Here is a 22,939-nt window from a genome sequence, read left to right as displayed (position 1 = left end):
AGAGGAGGTCACTGGACTGTTATCTATCATGGATAACCCAGACCACCCTCTCCCCCCCCCACTGGTCCAACAGAGGAGCAGCTTCTCTAAGAGGCTCCTACAGCTTCGATGCCGCACGGTCCGCTACAGAAAATCATTCATACCACAAGCAATAACACTTTTTAACATGTCGTCTCTGGGTGGTTGATGAGTCTTTGGACACCACACTACTGCACTAATGAAACCTGCACATTTGGTTTATTTACATACACGAAGCATACATTTTTACATTTTAGCACATTTTAGCATATTATTTAAGCAGTTGCACATTTTTGTTCCCCCATCCTGTACATATTCACACATATTTGTCTTTTTACTTTATTCGTATTATTATTTCATGTATATTGTATTTATGTATATTTTTCCTAGTATATTTATATTTTGTGCTTTGTGACTGATTTTGCTGCTGTAACACAGGAATTTCCCATTTTCCTTGGGATCAATAAACATCTATCTATCTATCTATCTATCTATCTTATTTCTTCTTCTATTGTGAGTCTTGAACATCTGGTAAATGCATCAAGTGTGACCTGCCCATACTCTAGGGAACCGTACTGAGACAGTGTGCCGCAGACGAATGTCACACTGGCTTTGTCTCTGCACAGTGTCAGTGCGTGCCTTCCGCACGCTCCTGCCGTTTAAATGGCACTGCCCCTTTAACCGCGTGGCCGTACTGCTCATGCTCGGGGCTTTGTGCAGGAGTCGCCCCCCCCCCCCCAGTCACAAATCAGCTGTGGACCGGACAGCGGTAGCAGGCAGCACAGAGAGACAGAGAGAGAAAGAGAAGCGGTGCTCCGGCAGAGCTGCTGCGACTGTCGCATCCTGAGATACGAGAGCAGAGAGGGGAGGTCTTTGTCTGGGAGCACAGCCAGCAGGAGAGCACATCACTCGGAGCTCCGTTGGTTCATTTCATTTCATCTCCAGGGGGATTACAGTCTTTGAGGCGGAGGCAGCAACCATCCGGTCAGGGTGTTTACATCGGAACCTTGCCCACACAGTGGAAGTTGTCTGGAGGACCTGTGGGGGACGCGCCGCCGAGCGCGCAACAGCGCTTCCCCTGTTGGTGGGGCTCAGAAACGGATGGGTCCGATTGGAATTGCGTTTACATTCATTTTTTTAAGGTCGCAACTGCATGTTTTCGCAAAAGTTTTTTTTTAAATATATCTTCTGCCCCTCAGCATGTTCGGATAGCGCGTAATTGTTGTTTTCCTGGGCCTTTTACCCACTGGCGTCCCAGGTAGGGTACTTTATATATCCAGGCTACACCACCGCTGATGACAACACATTACCACACAGAGTGAAAGGTGACAGCTCGTGTTCTGGTCCCGGGCTGCAGCCTCTTTAAAACAGACAAACAAAAACAGAGAAAGACACTTGGCGTCCACCATGGATGATGCTGGAGGAATACATCTATGCACCTGGAAAAAGGCTTCCAAAAGCAGCGCGCGGCGGGACGTCCTGACAACATACCTTGGGGTTTTTGTCATGCTTCATCTCGTGCTTCACACCGAAGCTTCCTCGGTGTCCAAGTCTTGTGATAAAAACTGTTTTTCAGGGAAGTGCATCAACGGGACGTGCGTGTGTGACCACGGCTGGGTCGGGGATCAGTGCCAGCACTGCCAGGGGAGATTCAAGTAAGTTGGTAAATGGAGTGACATCTGCCACGTGCCTATAGGAGCAGTGGTGGAAGAAGGATCCAGATCCTTGTTGGGACTGATGTTCTTTTTAACCACCCAACATAACATGATTGATTCCACACAACGCTTTTTGGCAACTACAAATCTCTACTTTCACTAATTTTGGTGTTTTATTTCATTTTATAGCATTTGAAAAGAAATTGAAGTGTTTTTGAAATAGTATATAATTCATAATTTCTGCTTTTCTAAATCAAACAATAGATATAATTTCCAATAAATAAGTTTTATTGAACATAAATTCCAAAAATAACTGTAAAACTAAAGTTATTAAGTTAGTGTTAGTAGTGTTAAACATCACAAAAGTGACAAACATTGAAAAAAAGCATCACACGTGTTGAAAAAAGGGACAAAAACGTAAGAAAAAGTTAAAAACATCGATAAAAGCATCAACAAAAGTATTAATTTTCAATTTTGACATATACAACACATGGCTTCAATCAGTAAAATTACTAATACCACACTGTAAAAATACTCTGTTACAAGTAAATGTTCTTCAATGAAAATGTTAAGTATCGTCAGGAAAATGTACTTAAAGTATTAAAAATACTCAATGCAGAAAAAAAGTAGATGATTTATCTGTGTCTTGGTTTCAGTTAACCCTTAGGTTAACCCTTAGGTTGTCCCTTTTTTAGTTTTCCCTAACACCACCTTTCTACCACTAGTTTTACACCACGTTTTGGAATTCATGGTCAATAACTCTCATTTATACCTGATATTTGAGTTAAAAAAGCAGAAATTATTAATTCATTTGACTAATAGTTAAGATCAGAGGACCGTACAGATGGGTTTAGTCAGGAATGAAAGTGATAAATTGTATTTGCAAAGAGCGTTGTATGATATCCAATCCATTTCGGTGTTAATTTGGTTAAAAGTAAACCCATATTTTAGATGTAGGCATTTTTCAAAGAGGTCAAATTTGACCCGAGGACAACAGGAGGGTCCAGTGAAGTCCTGGTGGATGTTACCTGGCTCTAGGGCTGCAAGGACCAATCATTCTTAACGTTGACTTATCTTTGATTGTTTGCTCTGTTTGGTTGTTTGGTTGTTTGCTCTATCAAATGTCAAAAAACGGTGAAAAATGTGTTGTCCCAAGATGTTGTCCTCAAATGTCTTGTTTTGTCCACAACTCAAAGATATTCAGTTTGCTGTCACAGAGGAGGGAAGAAACTAGAACATATTCACATTTAACAAGCTGCAATCAGAGAATTTGTATTTATTTTTTCATAAAAAATGACTCAAACTGATTACCAAAATAGTTGTCGGTGATTTTAATAGTTAACAAAGTAATCAAATAATCTTAGCAGCTGTCTGCTGTTACCAGAATGGATGAGAGGTAATTAATGCCACAACAAAAACAAAGATCAAGCCTCTTGATGTTGAATAGTGACTTTAACTGGCAGATTTTTTTTATTAGAAACAGCTTCCAGTCTGCACTACAAATGAGTCCTTGTGCATGAGCGCATGAGAGGTTTAACTGGTTCAATTCAATGAGTGCAAAACACTTTTCTAAATATGAAAACGTGTAATTATAAGGCCCACAATGCCATTACTGTCTGCTGCTCTGAGTGACTACCACTCTCACTGTCACTCCAGAGTACTCCACACAGGCCTCAACAGCCTGCTGGTGCTGCTGTCCAACAGTTACTTTTTTTTAAAATATATCAGGATTCAGAAAATGCATGACTGAAAGAGCTTGCTCTGATGTTTCCTGAGACGTACAGTAACCCCTATATTCCACTGGGCGCGTCTGCGATGCGCGTGACAATCGCAGACATCCAAGTCAATGCTTGAGGATCCTCCAGCCGCGTCACGACGAGTCCCAGAGGCGTGCGTGAAGCGGCTCTCCGCTCTGCTAAAGATAAAAGTGCAAGCTCTATTGTCACGCGAGCCACGCGGCGTTCACACAGCCGGGCAGGAAGTGAATCAACGAGATTTACCAAAACACCTCCACATTGTTTATGGCTCCTCTAGAACACCACGGATGACAAGAAATTCATCTTGAAGGTGGAAAAACACAATGGACATCACGCATCCTTAACACCAGAAAAGAGATGGAAATTCAAAGGAAACTCAAGGATTTAGCTGCTGAAATTTCAGTGTCTACTTTGCACGTGACAGACAGTCTCTCCTGTGATGGGGATGCTTTTTTAATTTTGTTAAAATATTTATTTATTTTTTATTTTTGGTGTTGTTGTTTTTGTTAAACAATCAGCATGGATGGGCTTGAAAATGAGGAAGCACTTTTCATCACTTTATTTCTATTTCCCAGATAGAGCTGCCTCACAATGATCCCTCTGTGGCATTGTAGTGGCCTGAATGTGCCATACTACTTTTTCTTTGGGAAACATTAGCGTTGCTTATAGTATAGGGCTTTGGGGGACAGGATTGCAATGATCTTCCTTTTGTGCAGCCCACTGCACATCTGTATGTGCAGCGGTCACGCCACATCAGAGCTAGCAAAACTACGTTTTTAAGATTTCTAAATAGCGTTCAAGTCAATAAACAAGATTTAAAAAATTATTCTCAATCATTATTATTCTCTGAAAAAATCTGATATATCTGACATTAATCTCGTGATACTGCAAGAACCCAACTGTCATGCAAGGCAACATTAAGATGGCATCCTCCACATAGCTATACCTTATCTGGCATAGTAATTGATCTGGTTTGCTGTTCAAGGTGTCCTGTCCACATTTTTACACTCCAGTGTATATGTCTCTCTCTATATCTACAGCATATAGTGTCAGTTTTTAAGGGTAGTGGCCTATGGGGGAGGATTTTTGTAGCATTGCCATATGGTTGGCCACTGGAAACCATTGGTAGTGAGGTTGACTCTCCTGCACCGTATGTGGCTCTGTTGATGCGTAGATATTTGGCGTATGGTGTGCTAAACATATATCTATTGGGAAATGATTGAAAAAGAATTGGAAACACTGAAAGCATGTAATCTGTTCTTTCTATTTATTCCATGAAAACATGCCTTGGTACTAAGCTCGATTTATTATAAATCATCCAGTAATCCATCTGAAAAACAAAAACTGGAGGTTGTTTTGGTAGATTGTGAACTAGATGAATCTCCCCGTCAACAAGCAATATAGTAGAAACACTGGCGTCCAAATACATGTGTTATCTAAAGGAGTGTGGCTACATCAGCTGCATGGCACTGAGGACAGACTGGAGAGCAGTGGAGCAGAGAATAAGTCTTGAAAATACTCTACTACAGCCTCAGTGGACAGTGGGTTGCACTTGGGATGGTCACACACATACACACACGCACACACACACACACACACACACACACACCCACACACACAAATTCCTTTGTGTTTCATATCCACACAGACAGATCCAATAAAGGAGAAATAGGGAGTAGGTTCTGATTGTCAATTCATCAAACGTGTTGGTACTCTGTAGAGTTTTATTGGTCCGCAGTCTCACCCACCCCTGTTTTCCGATGGCGTCTGGCTGTCTTATCCAAACTGGATAAAGTCGTGCTTGTTAGTGTGCCACAAGTCACACTAACACACACACAAACAACCACCCGGAATCCAGTCTGAACCAGATATGAGATCCGTTATACTGAACCAGACCGTGAATGTGCCGGGATGAGGCTGAAAATCTGAGTAGTGCTGCAGAGCTTTGGATAACTCTCTGTAGTTTCCGACCTGTTGACACTCCAAAAGCTGTCAGCGTCTGATGCGACAAAAAAGGCGCCCTTAGGCAAGTGTGTAGAACGTCCCGGGGAGAGCAGGATCTAGACGGGGTTTAGCGAGTAGTATCTAAGGGGGAGATTACGCGTAGGGAGGTGAGTAGGGGGGGAGACCCCGGAGAGCGGGGTTTGTGTCGTGCGTGTGTGTTTAACTGTCCCGTTAAAAAACAAAAGGGACGCCAAAAGTTCAGAACGAGCGCGTGTTATATGACGATAAATTACTCCTTGATGATTTCACAAATTTCATGACAGTTACATCTGTCGTAAACTCTTTAAATCTGACCATATCTGCACTCGACTCACATCGGAGAGTGATGTGCACTAGAAAGTAGATCCCGTGTTTAGTTGTTACAATGTTTTGTGAATTATCACACATTCATGAGTCTTTTTCCGTCGCTGTCGACTGTAGTGAAACTCTCAGGTAGAAGCTTTTACTCAGACTAAATGGGTTACCTGGTTATCCTTATTTAACCTCACGGCGGAGCGGAGGCTGGGAAACACTCACGGACCGATGCGGCGGTGCTTCTGGCACTTTTAACATCAAACTGTGTAATGCTGCACATCAAAGTAAGTCTATTTGGCCAAGGTTTTCCCGTATGCAGAGCTGCATTAATCTCCCTTTGTTTCTTGCATGGTAAGTGCAGGCGAGCAGAAACACTGGAGGCCAGGGTGAAATGATCGTGCACTGATCAAACCGTTTAAGTCATTATCTCACAACAGAGATGCAGCAGAGGGTTCTGGGAAAAAAAGATGTTGATGAGCTAATTGAAAGAAGATAGGAGAATAAAATGAGAATCTGTCTCTGAACTGTCTCGTTGCTGACTCGTTGTTAAGCCATCGCTCAATGTGTAGAGGCCACATCGGAGGTTTTTGCCTCTCAGACAGGCAGCCGGGGCCAGAGTGAGCTGCATTTATCACACTGGAGCCGGATAAATGGACTGAGGCGACCTAGAGTTCAGACTCTAACACTCAACACAAGATGGGATTTCAAAAATGTCATTAGGAAGAGTTCCTGGCATGCAAATAATGCAAAAAAAAACATTATTACAATTTTATTTCCAAAATGGGATTATAGTTTTGAATTAAACCCCTAAACTACATGTCTGACTTAATCTGGACACTAATACTGAGAGCGCAGTTTAGATGTGATGGTGCCACAAAAATCCTATTACATGACGTTGGAGCCCACTATGGTTCCCCTTCAGACCTCCATCACTTTGTGTGTGACAGCAGTTATGGGTGTCATGAGGCCTTTCCCCTGTTGGCTCAGGAATTTGAACCCGCAACCTTCTAGTAAACATTTACTGGAGCGTAATGGGAATTAAGAACTTTACTCTTCAGGGATTTAAGGTTCCAGAGGATTTTATTGAACAAATGGGAATCCAGCATTGAATCTGAACATTAAACAAACACAGTGGATTACCTAGATGTATTTGAGTTAAATAAAACAAAGGTAATACAAACTTAAACTTAAGAAAAAAAAAAAAACATATTTTTGTTCTGTACGTTCAGTATTGCGAAGTAATTCACCAAATAGGAACTGGATCCAAAATTGTTCATGACAATAACTTTCGATATGTTCTTAATTTCATGTAAGCACAGGGCTTTTGTGTAACTCCCTCCCCAGCCTGCGTGAGGCCGGGGAAACCTCCGTGGTTGAGTGCTGGGAGCGCGGTAGTGTAGCCGTCTTAGAGGTATGGCTTCTTCAACCCTCATGTTGCTCAGGTTGCTCATGTCCTCAACGCTCTTTGGCAAGTACAAATCTCTACTTTCATTCATTTGGGGTAATTTCTGCTTTTGTAACTCAAACATTAGGTATAATTTCCCGTAAATTAGGTTTATTGACCATAATGTCCAAAAATAAGTGTTAAACTAAAGTAAATAAGTTAGTGTTACGTACAACAAACAGTGAAAAAAAGCATCAAAAGTGTTGAAAATAGGGACAATAAGGTGAGAAAAAGCTCAAAACATCGATAAAAAGTCTCAACAAAAGTGTTAATTTTCAATTTTGACGAGAAGACAACTCAAGTGTTAAAGGAGCAGCCCTGGGCCTGTTTGAGGGATTGATGAAAGCGCCCCCCCCCCCTACCCCCCACACACATATACACACACACACACACTATACTTTCAGAAAAACATGTATCCTACACATGCGCTGAGGTGTCACCAAACACTGATCTTGAAACTGGGCTGGTTGTTTAGATCGTCTCAGCTGCCGGGTTGAAGATGTGTGAAGCATCCATGCTTTGCCAAAAAAATACACTCAATACATTTGATCAAATTCCTTCTTTACTACATATATTCTATGAGTATGGACGTGGATGAAAACTGCAACTTGACTGGTTTGCGGAGGCATATAACTGCAAGGCGGTAGTTGCACTTTGCTTTGCTTTGATGGTCACACTTACCAACTTTATTCTTAATATTTCCTTTAACTTATAGTAAAGTCGTTTGGCTCATTACATTTTGTAGGAGTTTTAGCACGGCAACATGCTATTGTGCCATTTGTGTGTGAATCATTTCTTTTCTTTTTAAGCAGTTTTATTTAGTCGTATTTAACCTTCTTGAATGCCCCACATGTGAATGAAGGAGACATTTGTTAATTCCTGATTGACATGCCAACATGTTGAACCTGGAGACTGATGGTAGTTTCTGAGGAACATAAACTGTGATGAGAAAGCATTTGAACTTCGGAGAAGATGTAGGCATTGACACCGCCAGGACCTTATGAAAAGAAAAGAAAGAATATCTCAAAACACTCAATTTGTTAATATCAACCCATGCCTGTAGATTAGCAGCCTGTTTACACCTACATGGTTATTTTGACAAACTGAGACATTTCCCTTTGTTTACATGCAAACCGACAATTCAATTCTGAAAATGAGTCTTTCTAAAAACCCTTCACCAGAGTAGAGATTTAGGAAATCTTAGTTTGCACGTTTGAACATAAACTGAGACAAACGGAGGTTCAGGAAGCCGAGGAAGTGAGTCGTTTCTGTTTTGGGGATTCTGATTGGCTAACGTGGGCGTGAGCTTCTCGTTACACTGCCACCTACAGGTTTGGCATGCTCTTGGTGAATTTGACAGCATATACACAGGTATGTGTAAATGAACACTTTTCTGAAAACTGACAGCTTTGCACAATGTTATTTTTGAAAACTGAGAGGTTGAAATAGCCGCCAACGAAACATAGTCTAGGAAAAGGAAGTCATTCAAGGACAAAGAACCACCAGAGTGTTGTAGTGAGAGACAGGATGAGTGGAGACAGAGAGTGCTTTTCTGACATCAGAGTCATCATCTGCAGACACAGGCTTTAACCCGTGTGTGTGTGCGTGTGTGTGTGCGTGCGTGCGTGCATGCATGAGAGATTAAACCTCAGGCAGTCTGCAGAGATGATGACAGCATGTGAACTGAAGTTGCCACCACACTGCTGAGTTATAGGGTGTGTTTATGTTCATTGTGTGTGTGTGTGTGTGTCTTTATGTATGTGTGTTTCGTTTGTTGTGTAGATATGTGGTTTGTCAGAGAGCATGTGAGCATTTGCGAGGGAGGAGCATCGGACGGCCATCTGTCCAGTGTGTGTTAATCCCGCTATGATGAGAGCGAAAACAAGGGCAACACACACACACACACACACACACACACACACACAGGATTGCCTGTATTGCATGAATCATAACCCCCTGTGTTTTTCTCTGAGGCTGTAGCGCTTTCAGAGCGATGAGCTGTGTGAATCTCAAACTATTCATACACAAGTAAGATATCGAGTTGAGTTCGTAGTGCCTTCCAACTGCAGTATGTGTGGATTTTGTGTATGTGAGAAAAGTCCGGATGGATTCTAGATTAGCCAGAATTTCTGAGTTGGCAGCATGATTTTACTGGACATGTCCTCAGAGTGTCCAACGGCGGGGCCTATGCACATTTCCATTATGTCTCACAGTGGACATTTGTAGTTCACTGAGAAGGTAAAACGTTTTGTTCATTCTGAATTCAGTTGAACTTTGAAGCCCTTCATTCTGCATGTTTTTCTCGCTCTCAAAACCTGCGTATGTAAGCCTAAAAGTAGATATCGTAGTACGAGATCAAATCTCCTAATTAATAATCTCCTAAACCTTAAAATAAACTGGCCAATGCTGGTATTTTTTAAATTTTTACCTTAGCTTTTTAGGTCTTCTTTACAAAAGCAAGAAGGGACAGGAAATAGTGTGGGTGGGGTTGTGCACCTAATTGCAGAAGCTAGCGCGGCTAGCAGGTTAATGACAGCAGTCCACAAAGCTATAAATATGATAGTGTTTTATCGAACATTTTGCCGTCATTATGATTGTTTTGCTATGCAGTTATAAAATCCAACCTGGGAATATAAGTCAAAAATGGTTACTACAACTCATCAAGCTTTACTGTCTAAGTAGAACATTTTCTAAAATGTATGAAACACATTTAACCGCTTGATTTAACCCTTTGGTTTATAAAAGTGTGGCGAAATACAGTACATCACCAGTTGTTCCAGGCAGTCAATATGTAACAGGAACATGCCGACTTATTGAAACTTTAGCTTATTCAGCATGTCCCTCAGAGTTAGATGAGTCCATTGCTACCGTCTGATCTCTGTGCATAACGTAACTCTGTCTGACGCACCCACCACTAGCCTAGCTTAGCACAGGTACTGGAGGTTACTGGCTCCAACTAGCCTACAGCTCCCAGTAAATGTCAAAATAACGCCAACATGTTCTTATTTAGGTTGTGATTTGTCTCAGGGTGAACAAATAACCAGGCCACATGAGACACAGCCATCTTCTAACTGGATACTGGGAACTATATTCTCAGCAGGCAAAGCACTGCTACTACGATTATTAGGAAAATGTTGACATTATTATGTCACTTTTAGCTAGCTAGGCTAACGGTGGGTGCATCAGACAAAGTTACAACACAAATAGAGATGAGGAAGATATAGATTTTATCCAACTCTGTGGAATACAGGGAAAAAGCTAAATTCTCAAAGAGTCCTTGTGTTCCTTTAAACCCACAACTAGCCGGCGCATTAAATCTGTCTCCTAATGATGATGTCACAACCTCTCCGCCATACCCCACACTTGGATCAATATGGTCATTTGGCCGCGTGCCGACAGTCTGAACGACCCGTCAGACACACACTCTCCATTTACCGCCTTTATCAGTTCAGGGACCAGATTAGTGTTTGTGGAGAAGTTGTGGTGAAGTGTCCCTCCATGACTGAATCATTAGACGTGTGTTGACATACAGTGTCTTCCATTAGAGTATAACAAAGGACAGAGTTGGCTCATTAGCCATAGTCCCTGTGTGTGTCTGTGTGTGTGTGTGTGTGTGTGTGTGTGTGTGTGTCAGTATGGTCTATATCTTTGACGTTCAACTTCAGGGATTGCTCCAGTGCTGCAGAAAATTCCGCCACATGCATGTGTTTCCGTTTCCTTACGCCTTCTGTGTGTTGGAATTCTAAATTCGGTGATTTCTGAGGACTCTGGTTACCTGGTCCTCAGATCTCTGCAGGGTAAATCCAGACAGCTAGCTAGACTATCTGTCCAATCTGAGGACTATGGTTACCTGGTCCTCAGATCTCTGCAGGGTAAATCCAGACAGCTAGCTAGACTATCTGTCCAATCTGAGGACTATGGTTACCTGGTCCTCAGATCTCTGCAGGGTAAATCCAGACAGCTAGCTAGACTATCTGTCCAATCTGAGGACTATGGTTACCTGGTCCTCAGATCTCTGCAGGGTAAATCCAGACAGCTAGCTAGACTATCTGTCCAATCTTCGAGTTTCTATCGACTATTTTGCAGCGGCTTGGCACAAAGTTTAGCACCGCCCATAATGATTGTGATTGGTTTAAAGAAATGCCAATAAACCAGAGCATGTTTTCCTCCCATCCCAGAATGCAATTTGGAGTAACCAGACCCTCCTTCAGCGTGCTTTGAAGGAGGGTCTGGCAGAGACTAGTGTCAGTATTACTTTAGACCAGAGCACTTTTTTATCTAAAACATTATATAATACAACACAAAATGAATGAAACCCATCCCTCCAGTCTGTCTCTAGGGCATTTCATTGTTATTATCATGCTTTAAGGCCATCAAACTCGGTACACTCTTCAGTTTTTAGATATATTTTGGTTTGGACCTGTGTTTCCTCAGGTTAGGCGTGTTGCCTTGGCCAGCTTTGCAATTTACATTACACATCATCATCATCATCATCGTCATCATCATCGTCATCATCACAACAGAAGAGTGTGTTATTTGAGACAGATTAAGAAAATGACATGCATTACTGCTCTTTATAACGGTGTTAACGGTGTAAAGTGGAGCATCGTACTGCTGCAGTGTTTTGGTCTCTTTCTGTTATTGTTGCTCGTGTTTTGGTCTAATTATCATCTGTCTCCCTTTTAAAAAAATGAACAAATGTGAATACACTGCAAACCTGCTAACAATTGGGAACTACTGTAGCTGCACACCTGCCACTGTCACCCTAGACCTCTTTACAACAAAAGCCAAACAAAGGCTTCTCTGACAAAAGGCTTTTATTGTGACAAGCAAACACAGACAGTAATGAGTTCGCGTTATAGTACTCATATTATGCTTTTGGGCTTTTCCTTTTCCTTTATTGTTTAATATATCTTTTTTGTGCACGTTCTAGATTTACAACATGAAAAAGTAGCCCCCAAACTCTGCTTCTGACTGGCTAGCAGTCCTTACCTAAGTACTGTCAGGGCACCCCCTCATACTCTGCTTCTGACTGGCTAGTAGTCCTTACCTAGGTACTGTTAGGGCCCTCATACTCTGCTTCTGACTGGCTAGTAGTCCTTACCTAAGTACTGTCAGGGCCCTCATACTCTGCTTCTGACTGGCTAGTAGTCCTTACCTAGGTACTGTCAGGACATGCCCTCATACTCTGCTTCTGACTGGCTAGTAGTCCTTACCTAGGTACTGTCAGGGGCTCATACTCTGCTTCTGACTGGCTAGTAGTCCTTACCTAGGTACTGCGCATGTGCAACACCCAACAAAGATGGAACAGAAGTGAGATGCCTCACTCTGTAGCTGAAACAGAGAGTTTAACAGAAAGGGTGAAAAAGGGGCTGCAGCAATGTGCAGTACATACAAAAAATGTTTGTTTTTTAATTAAACCATGTAAACCTTCTGGTAAAACCTTTAAATGATTGAACCAGAAATTAAGCATAGTATTGGCAGGTTTTGTGTGTGTTTCTGTCCATTCTTGTGTGTGAGTCAGTTCCGCAGCAGCAACCATAGAAAGAACCGGGCAGCTTTACTGTATTATTCTTGTCCGTGTGTGTGTGTGTGTGTGTGTGTGTGTGTTTGTCGATGATTTCTGCCGAGACTGGTGTTATTTTTACTGGCAGGGAGCATCGTTTTGATTCAGACCTTCCTCTATGATTCTTTCACTCTTCCTCTTCTTATCTCTTCATCTGTTTGCACTTCATGTCTGTCCAACTGTCCCAACAGATGTGCACGCACTCACACACACACACACACACTCGCTTCTTCTGCATTCTACCCAGAAAAATATGTGTTCTTTGTTTGCTTCCAAACTGTGTTTTCTCGCAAATGATTTCATCACTAGAGCATGTGTTGGCACAGCTTCCCTGTGTGTATTTCTGTGTTTTGTTGTTTTCTTTGTGTGTGTGTGTGTGGGTGTGTGTGTGTGTGTGTGTGTGTATCTACACGTGGTGGGTGGGTGTGTTTACAGCAGGGCTGGATTATTTGTGTTCATGTCTGGTTCTTTGCCCATGTTCTCTTGTAACTCAGTCCTCTTTGATTTTGTTTTTCCTTTTTTTGGCCTCTGACGGGATGTCAGACTCGCAGAGAGTGTGTGTGTGTGTGTGTGTGTGTGTGTGTGTGTGTGTGTGTGAGAGAGAGAGATAAGTATTATCTGAGGAGAATGTGAATACACACAGTTGGCCTGAGGGTGCGCAGTCATTCTGTCGTGTCCTATCCCTTTGTGCCAGGTGGCGTGGTCAGAGCATACTGTCCGTTACAGCTGTGCTCACAATCACCTCGGGCAGTTCTTCTGCATGGCAGACTTTTTCCACTCGCTTTTTTTCCACAAACCACAATACATCAACACTTTCTTTTTGAATAAAACCCCCATAACAACTACAACAACTACAAAAATTGTTGTGTACACATTTTCAGATCAAATCTGTGTGTCTCGTCTCTGTCAGCCAGATGACACATTTTGTCTTTTTTTTATGAAACTTGAAGTAAATCTTGTCACAAGTGTGATTTCCTGTTGGTGTTTCCTGTTTTATTTTGTTGTCTCTGTTTCCTCCCTTGTCTTGTTTTACTTCCTGCGTTGTGTATTAGCTCCTGTCCTGTCCCTATGTGTTTCACCTGTTCCTAGCCCCTGTGTCACCTGTCCCTTGTTTGACCTCGTTACCCTGTGTATTAATGCTGCGTTCCAGACACAACTTTTATCCCGTAAGTTACAACTTCAAGTCACGGCTCACAACTTGCTAGCGCTCCAGGCAAATCCACGACAAACCCTTCTTGCTAGCGTTAGCTAGCGGGAACCTAACGTTGACGTTAGCTAGCGCTAACTGGTACCAGCGATTTCTAGACCGCAACATATTTTGGGCTTCATTAAATAAACCTAACCTGTAGTAGTACACAATCATACGTATATTGTCTTGATTACAATGTGAAGAATAACTTTACGTTGCCTATTTATATGTCCAGTTCTTTCTATTTCTCTCCGTTAATCACCGGCGTCTGTCAACAGAGGATCCCATGTGTGTGTGTGGTCAAAAACTAACTGGGAGTACAACAATCTGGTACGAGGTCATAGATAGTAAGTTACGGGTTAGACCGCCGTTCCAGGGTAGAAGGTTGTTAAAACACAAGTTACGGGTTGCTTGGAACGCAGCAGTAGTCTCTTTATTTCTTTGTCCCTGTTGGATCATTGTCGGTGTCGGTTTCGGTGTCGGTGTGTGGTATTGTCTTCTTGCGTCTCTCCACCTGTTAGTTTGTTTCCTGGTATTTACAGTAGCTTGCATAAGTTTACACACCCATGCTAAAGGTGACTAAAGAGGCAGGCAGATCTTTATTTTTAAAAGACAGTTATTTCATCAATCAGGATACTATGCATCCTAACCAAGTTCCCATTGCCTTTGCAATTAAAATCCCCCCCCCCCTTCACTGCTACCCTACCCTTCACCATACATAGGGAGTGGCATGGTCTTATTTTAGTTAGACTAATAGCTGGTTTGATTTGCATTGAGAGATGATCTTATGGAAAGTTCCCCATGCCAATCTCTGTGTATGGTAAAGGGTATGTGATGATGTGAGGGGGGGGGATATTTTAATTCCAAAGGCCAAGGGAACTTTATCAGGATGCACATAATCCATAATATCCATAATATCTGGCCTTTAAAAATAAAAATCTGCCTGCTTCTATGGGAATTTGATATGGGAGGTCGTATACTTATGCCCCCTGTATTTTAAGGAAGAACATTTTATTTATTTATGATACATTATTCATTCACAAAGAAAATTGGTGTCCTTAAAAGGTTGGATTTTCCTAATTGTTTTAATTAAGGCACTAAGATCAATTTCCAAAAGATGTTTTTTTATTCCTCTTTTTAATCAACTTTAGTATGGGTGTGTAAACTTATGCAAGCCACTGTATTCTGGTTATTCTTCATTTGTTCCTGCCTGACTACCTTCTTGAAGACACCTTATTTTGTAAGACTGATTCTCAACTCTGCACATGGGTCCAAGCCTCGCGCTGTTACTGACAAATCTGTTTATGGGTTAAAAAACTACAGACCTAAGGATGGCTGTGTGCACCTACATCTTTACAAATCCAAGAAGAAATAGAAGAATTAGTGTTACCTTCCCACTCCTGTAGCTCTGATAACATTTTGATATTGCTAGGGAGAAAACAATCTTCTGTGAGCTACACAAAATGATTACCAGCAACAACGAAATTTAGGCACTAAAAAACATTACATAACATTGTTTTCAGTTAATCTGAAAGGTGCTTTTGCCTCAAGCTACTTAATTCGACAATAATTCAACGTCTGTAGAAACTGGAGCTGTTTGAAACATTAAAAAAATGAATCACTTCCACTCCCCCACACAGAAATAGTGAATTAATCTTTGACCTTTTTTTGGCATTTTGCCTGAATTGTTGCCTACAGCTGACTAATATGGGAAAGATGAGGGCCACGATGTGCTGGACCTGCCGGAGTCGAACCAGCGACACAGCGGTTATATGGTCTGCATCTTTAACACTAAGCCAACTGGCTGCCTCACTAATTAATCCCTAAGCACAACATCTTCTGTGCCTCTATGCTTGATGTTTGTCAGTGAGCGTACATTTAATATAACAGTTGGGGGATTGTTTTTGTGTGTGTGTGTGTTAGTGTGTGTGTTAGTGTGTGTGTGTGTGTGTGTGTGTGTGTGTCTTTGTGTCTGTGGAAACAATCCCATAAAATATCTGAGAGGCTGACAACAGGGAATAGAGATTTCAGTCCACATGGCAATGCTTTGAAGACCCGTAATGCACAATAGTGTTTTAATGCAGACCACATGTGATGGGGCTCACCATAGGGGCAAACACACACACATACACACACACACACAGACACACACACACACACACAGACACAGGTCACAGTGTATAATCAGCCTGTGGCCTGGATAGGCTGGGAGCAAACAGTAATAATACAGCGGCCTGTTGTCAGACTGTAATAAAGGCTCTATTTCTGCACACACACACACACACACACACACACACAGACGTCAGGGGGAGATACATATACTGTCAGGATCTGTCAGGACTCAGAAGACAGAATAGCTTCTATTTTCAAGAGAAAAATGGTTCTCATGTTGACTGACTGACTGACTTCATCCACTTAGGTTCAAGTAGCCGCTGGATATTCATGTGTTTCGGCAGCAGAACTGAGCCCAACTTTCTCAGCGTGTTTGTCTCCTATCAGAGGAACAGACTGCTCTTTGACTGATTTACAGAGTACACTTTGTTGTTCCTTTCATTTTGTCACGTGCATTTATAGATAGATTCAATTCTGCTTTTTGTAGTCGATCAAGATTCCTCTGAGTTTTATCCGTTTGACATTCTGATTTAAATTTCAACACGGTTTATATATTTTATTTTTTTACGATTTTGCTTGTTTAATTTTGTATTCAGCGACTTGAATTCACCAGGAGGTAGTACTGCACAATAAGATGTACAGATGCATGTTGTGTTGGCCAAAGTAAGATGTGCCAATGCTCCTTATTGATGACTACCTGGTAAGGTAGACTTTTTGCAGCTAAAATCATTAGCGAACGTCTACCATACACTAGAAGACTTTAAAGAGACTTAGTCAACACCCTCTCACATCTGAAGACCTTGTGTCATAGATTATTTTCAGTTACAGAATGGAAGATTTTGCAAAGAAAGATCTCATGGCATCCCTTTTTTGCAAGACCTTTCTTTTGAGATGATTTGCCATCCTGCTCCTGGTGAAAATTAACAAAAGGAAAAACTGTTGGAGCAGAAACAGAAGCCACAGCTGCCCTCGTGTGTGCAGTGGTTTGTTCTGGAAAAAAAAAAAAAACAGCTAAAAAAAGAAAAGACACCACAGAATGTGGACACAACCCTGCTTGGTCTCTTTACTATAGTGGTTCAAATGGGAGAACACGTTAAAGAGGCTTCCTTCTTCACTCCACAGCTCCGCCTGTTTCTCCTTCTTTTCCTCCAGGAGAACCAGGACTTGTTCAGGTTGTCGGGCCTCCTTGGAGTTAGAGTTTAGATTCTCTGCCCGAGCCAGAGGCGGAACTTGACCTAAGGCCGATCTTTCCCGCAGCTATTCTCGGGCCAGGCTGGGCTAGGCCAGGCCGGGCTAGGCCGTGTAACACACGTTATAATGCTCGCCTAGCTGCTAGCATGGCACACCCACCTACTCTGCTTCTGACTGGCTAGTAGTCCTTACCTAGGTACTGTCAGGGCCCTCATACTCTGCTTCTGACTGGCTAGTAGTCCTTACCTAGGTACTGTCAGGGCCCTCATACTCTGCTTCTGACTGGCTAGTAGTCCTTACCTAGGTACTGCGCATGTTCGACTCCCAACAAAGATGGAACAGAAGTGAGATGTCTCACTCCGTAGGGATAACCGAGAGCTCAACACAAAGGGTGAAAAGAGGAGCCGTAGCAATGTGCAGTACAACAAATACATGGTGTTCTCTGAAAATTAACATCTAAACACAATTATGAAGCTTAAAATGAGCATAATATGGGCACTTTAACAAAGCTCTGACCGAGTTTTAGGATCATTTTAAACCAAAAAGATGGAGATAACGGGTGTGCGCCACAACTTGAGCTTAAATCGCGATGTTATTCCAACATTGGAAATTTGACTGTGACAGTAAAATCACATGAAAATTTATTTGGTGTAAGGCCGGCATGAATTCATGAAATCCTGCTGAATCCTGCTCTGAGGACAGGTGTAGTCTGTAGCTGCGTGAATACGTTCCCTCTGTTTTACATTTTTAGTTTCCCGGGGTTAATAGACGTCGGGGCAGCGGTTAATGGACCGAGTCATGAAGTCTATTAACCTTTAGGAGTGCAGAGAGTCATTTGGGAGACCTGTATATTTAGGTCAAATCATCAGGACGGAAACACGGGGCTCTGTTTGCTCAAACAGGACACATCTGAAGATGACTTTCATATCCCGCAGAGGCAGATGGGTGAAGCAAAGTCACCTCGTGTGTGTGGATGTATGCATCCAGCTGTGTGTGTGTGTGTGCGTGTGTGTGTATGTGATGGTGGAAGAGGATGTGTGTGTGTCATATCTTCCCTTCTCTCCTTTTCTCCTGTCCTTGTCTTTCTTCTTCTCTCTTTTCTTCCCTCCCTTTCTGTCGTCAGTCATGTTTCTTTCCTCTTCTCGTCTCTTTTTCTGTCGTCTTCTCTCATTTCATGTCCTCTTTACTTTTTCATTCTATTCTATCATTTTCTCTCCTCCTCTCTCCTCATTTTTCTTCATCCCTCTTCTTTTTCTTTCCTCTTCACTTCTCCCTTTCTTTCCACTGTACTTTCCACTGTGCTTCTTTTCTTTTCCTCATTTCTCCTCCTTTCTCCCTTTCCTTTTTCTTCTCTTTTCCTAATTCCTGCTCTTCCTTTATTCCCCATCTTCTGTCTCCTTTTTCTTTTTCTTTCTTTCCCTTCTTCTTTCCTCCCCCTTTCTTTCTTCCCTTATTCTCTCATTTTTCTCTGATCTCCTCCTTTATTCCTCCTTACTTTAGCTTCTCTCTTTCAGTTGACTCGGTTCTATTTAAACATGCCGTGTTACTGTTAGCTTTGCTTGACCTTATTTGAGGTACAGGATCCATATGATGTATGTGTGCATGTGAGAAAGAGAGAGAGCGAGTGAGAGAGAGAGAGCGAGAGAGCGAGTGAGAGAGAGAGAGCAAGAGAGAGAGAGAGAGAGAGAGGGAGAGAGAGATTGGGGTGGCTGGCGATGAATGATGCGGTGGTGTGAAAGCCATTGGACCGTGACTATACCGTAGGTGATAGAGACCTAGTAACATCAATCATACACACATACTCACACACACACACACACACACACACACACACACACACACACACACTGCCTTTGATATTCCCAGTAGAAAGGATTTTCTTGATTTTTAATAAAGCATATCAGCAGAGAAGGTCAAGGTTATTCAATTGTTGGCCATTCATCTCCTCGTTATGCTCGGTCTCTCTCTCTCTCTCTCTCTCACACACACACACACACACACACACACACACACACACACACAGAGAGAGAGACAAAGACACACAGACAGACCCCCCCCCCCCACACACACACAAAGACACAAGTAATATCATTATTGTTATACTCAATGATATTGCATATTTTACTCATATCATGCAGGCCTACTATCCATCTATCCATCTATAAATGTATCCATCTCTCTATCAATCCATCTATCTGTGTGTGTTTGTGTGTGTGTGTGTGTGTGTATTTGTGTCTGTGTGTGTGTGTTCATCGGTGTGAACAATGCAGCCGTCATCTCTGGGTTGTCTGGTTATCCATCACTGGCTTTATGTAGTCCCGCTGCTATCTTCTGTTCTTCACCCACTGCGAGAGTTTTGCGCAGCGTTCAAGAGGTGTCACAGATAATATTACTTACTGTGTTATCAGAAGACCGTTTGAACCTCATTCAAAACATAAATGTTGTGGGATTAGGAGGCTGGGTGTACTGCCAGTGGCAAGATAGAATCAGCACTGTGCATGTGAAAAACTGTACGTTGGATTCTTATTAAAGGCAGCTGTGGCGGGGCAGAGTCACTGCTCAGAGGTTAATATGGAGAGGGTTGTTAATCTGTTTCCTCTGGAGATAGGAGCTAAGGATTAAAAAAAAGAAGAAGAGATTAACAGTTTTTATTTTTATTTACAATAAAATACAGAACATACAGCACATGAGTACATGAACACGTCCCCTCCCACCTCTTGTCATAATAATAATAATAACAATGTATACTTTGTTAATCCTTTGTTATTACACACATTACAAACGGAACTACACACACATGCTCAGTACCTATACATGCACTAAATGGATAGATGTCAGAGTGTGGGCAGTGCCCAGGAGGTGAACGGGCACCTCTCCAGCTGCCAGTCCTCCATCATACTTTGGTCCGTACAGGGACTTGAACCAGCGACCCTCCGGTGTCCAACCCAACTGAGCTACTAAAATAAAAAATAAAGGGCTACAGGTCGGAGTTGAACCCAGGCCCGCTGCATTGAGGAGTAAACCTCTATATATGGACACCCGCTCTACCAACTGAGCTATCAGCACCCTTACGTATCACTACTAACTTAGAAAAAAATTAAGACAAGATGAAATAATAACGTAATATTCAACACAGTCAAATAACAACAAAATAGACACCTGTAAACCAAAGAAATTGATGTGTATGACAAAACAATTAGCATGTTGTATACACCTCTCCGCAGTACGTTAGGAGCCCTCTTTTCTTATTTTTCTAGCGAAGACATTTAATATTAACGAGTTATATGATATTTTTTCAAATGCTCCCACTCTAGCCGCCTTACAACTGGATTGAAGGTATTCCTTCATTCCTCCATCCCCTCGGTTTGACTATCATTCAACTAGCTAGGGATTTTTTTGAAAACTACAGATCATTTGAAATACAAGGAATTACATTACCAAATATTTTGTATTTGATCTGCATGTGTCCCAATCTTTGTATGATAAGTGATTATATGTTACAGCATTGTATGAATTGTATGAAATGAGGTTAACATAATCACGCCGAAGAAGAAAATGAACTTTAGTTCAAATCCCAGTGGCAGGGTGTTAACTTCCTTCCACTTTAATTTTCACAGCCCCTTAAGCAAACTTAAAACATGCGCAGAATGAAAATGAGCGCCTATTTATTAATTCACAATTTTAACAGGAGTGGCTTGTGTCTGAGCTGAACCGAGCCAAACCTTTCATCAAGCTCTGCGTACATTCTGTTTTTGCTTTATTGAAAAGATTCACAGTGAAGACTTGAATGTGAAAGCAGATTGAAGCTAAATTGGGCGTATTAAAGTTCTCCAGAGGATGGCTTCAGAAGAGCAGCCAGAAGAAGCAAAGTGTCAAGACATATAACAGAAAACATAAGTCTTTATTCTGCCCAATAAAAGCACACGGTACACAGCTTCACATGACGTGGGAGTCCTCTCCTGTTGGTCACTTCTGGAACAACACTGCATCCGACATGTCCGCCTTGTTTAATGCAGCTGTTTCTGTCGGGGTTTTGATTCCGAATGACTTGTCAGTCTTCCAGCTCTCTAACGTTAAAAAACGTGCTGTGTTCGCTGGACTTATAGAGAGAATGATTGCAACCCGTTGGAAACCACCTCATGACTTGTCTATCTGCACATGGACCCTTTCCTTTTTGGAAGTCGTATACATGGAACATTCAACCTGGACACTTGGTGCAACTCTGCTGACTCCTTGAGGTCAAGGCTGTAGCCTCGTGCTACAGCCTTGACCTCAACCTGTGCGTGTGATTGGTCCCTTGTTTTGTGTCTGTCTGTCTTTTTATGTGTGTGTGTGTGTCTGTCTGTTTCTGCATGCTTTGTTTTGTCTCCCTCCCTCACAGCTTTCCTCTCTGTGTTTTTTGGCTCTGGGACACGTTCCAGTGTCTCGGTCTGTTGTTTGTAATTGATTGAAACTGTTTCTGAATATTAAAAAAATCACAAAAAAAAGAAAACATAAGTCTTCAGATGAAATGACCGGTGCCGGTGTGTCTAGATGTAAATGTAGGGAGGGTGTTGACCTGCCGGAGAGGGATTAAAGTGTGTTGCGAATTATACGGTTCATTTGAATGAGTCACTGGCTTGAGCTGTGTTTTCTAAGTATGGTCATCTAAGACTACATAGCCAGGGAGTGGTGTTATTCTTGGAGGACTTTCAAACATGTGAGTATTTTCTTTCTCAAATGTGTGTGTGTGTGTGTGTGTGCGCGTTTTTACACCAGGGAGTACATTTTTGCAAAGTGAAATCACCCCTGGACAACCTCCCTCCTTTAAAGTCAACGTTTTAAGAACCGACGTGTAGTGTGAAGAGTTAATCTTCGGATGAAAAGGGTTGAGTAATAAAAAAAAATCCCACAGTAGAAGTTCCTCACAGTCAGGGTGAACACAAACATGTGTTACACGTCTTTTTGTTCCCGACAGTGATGTCAGTCTCAGCTGACCCCCCACGCCGTCACTGAGCAGCTTTGTATGCGTGGTTGTGGTTTTGTTTGTGATTTGGTGTTTGTCTCTCTCTTGCATGAATGTGTCACCACGCTCGTGTGCCGTCCAGCAGTTACTGAATGTCTGTCTTGTTGTAGCGGAGGAGGGACAGTCAATACAATAAGGCTCTTTTTCAGACACATTGACCTGTCAGTTTAACTTGTGACTTTATTTTCCTCTTCTTTTTATGGTAATGGTCAGTCTAATACTCTTTGGTTGTGTGATGTAATGCAGTCAGAAAGGGAGAGATTGTGTTTGTCACTGTTCACTGACACATCACTGCTGTCACTCCTTAAAAAGTTAATACCAGGGTAATTTGATTTTCTCGCTGTTGCCGTTAAAGCTCCTTAAATCTTAAATCTGCTGATGCATTAGCTGCGTGGGACATGAGAGTACAAGTCCTCCAGCTCCTGGCAAAGGCTTCTGGGAGCTGCAGTTGTTTAAGGTCCGAGCTCACCCCTCATCTCCCATCTAGCCTGCACTATAACCCTCATTTTGTCCTTGGTTCAAATTGACCCGTCCTACATCAATGTTCTTCTTAATAACCCAAAATAACATGATTGATTCCACACAACGCTCTTTGGCAAGTACAAATCTCTAGTTTTAGTAGTCCGGGCTAATGGACCAGAGTCTGGTAGAACCAGGCTAATGGACCAGAGTCTGGTAGGACCAGGCTAATGGACCAGAGTCTG

At 42.1% G+C, this 22,939-nt stretch overlaps 1 protein-coding gene across 4 annotated transcripts in view; it reads left to right on the top strand.

The window, feature by feature from the left end:
• The first annotated feature begins 585 nt into the window (after positions 1-585).
• Positions 586-22,939, top strand: part of atrnl1a (attractin-like 1a) — a 250,037-nt gene continuing 227,683 nt past the window's right edge. The window contains exon 1 of one of the 4 annotated variants that reach the window (XM_034898111.1): positions 586-1,673. In XM_034898111.1, the coding sequence (XP_034754002.1) occupies positions 1,426-1,673 (248 nt within the window). In that variant the 5' untranslated portion in view covers positions 586-1,425. The remainder of the gene's footprint in view (positions 1,674-22,939) is intronic. The other 3 variants (XM_034898108.1, XM_034898107.1, XM_034898109.1) reach the window with 3 other exon arrangements.

The sequence above is a fragment of the Etheostoma cragini genome, chromosome 17 (assembly GCF_013103735.1).
Source record: "Etheostoma cragini isolate CJK2018 chromosome 17, CSU_Ecrag_1.0, whole genome shotgun sequence".
NCBI classification, from domain to species: Eukaryota; Metazoa; Chordata; class Actinopteri; order Perciformes; family Percidae; genus Etheostoma; species Etheostoma cragini.
The sequence above is the reverse complement of the archived record's forward strand: the minus strand, read 5'-3'. Positions and strand labels throughout refer to the sequence as shown.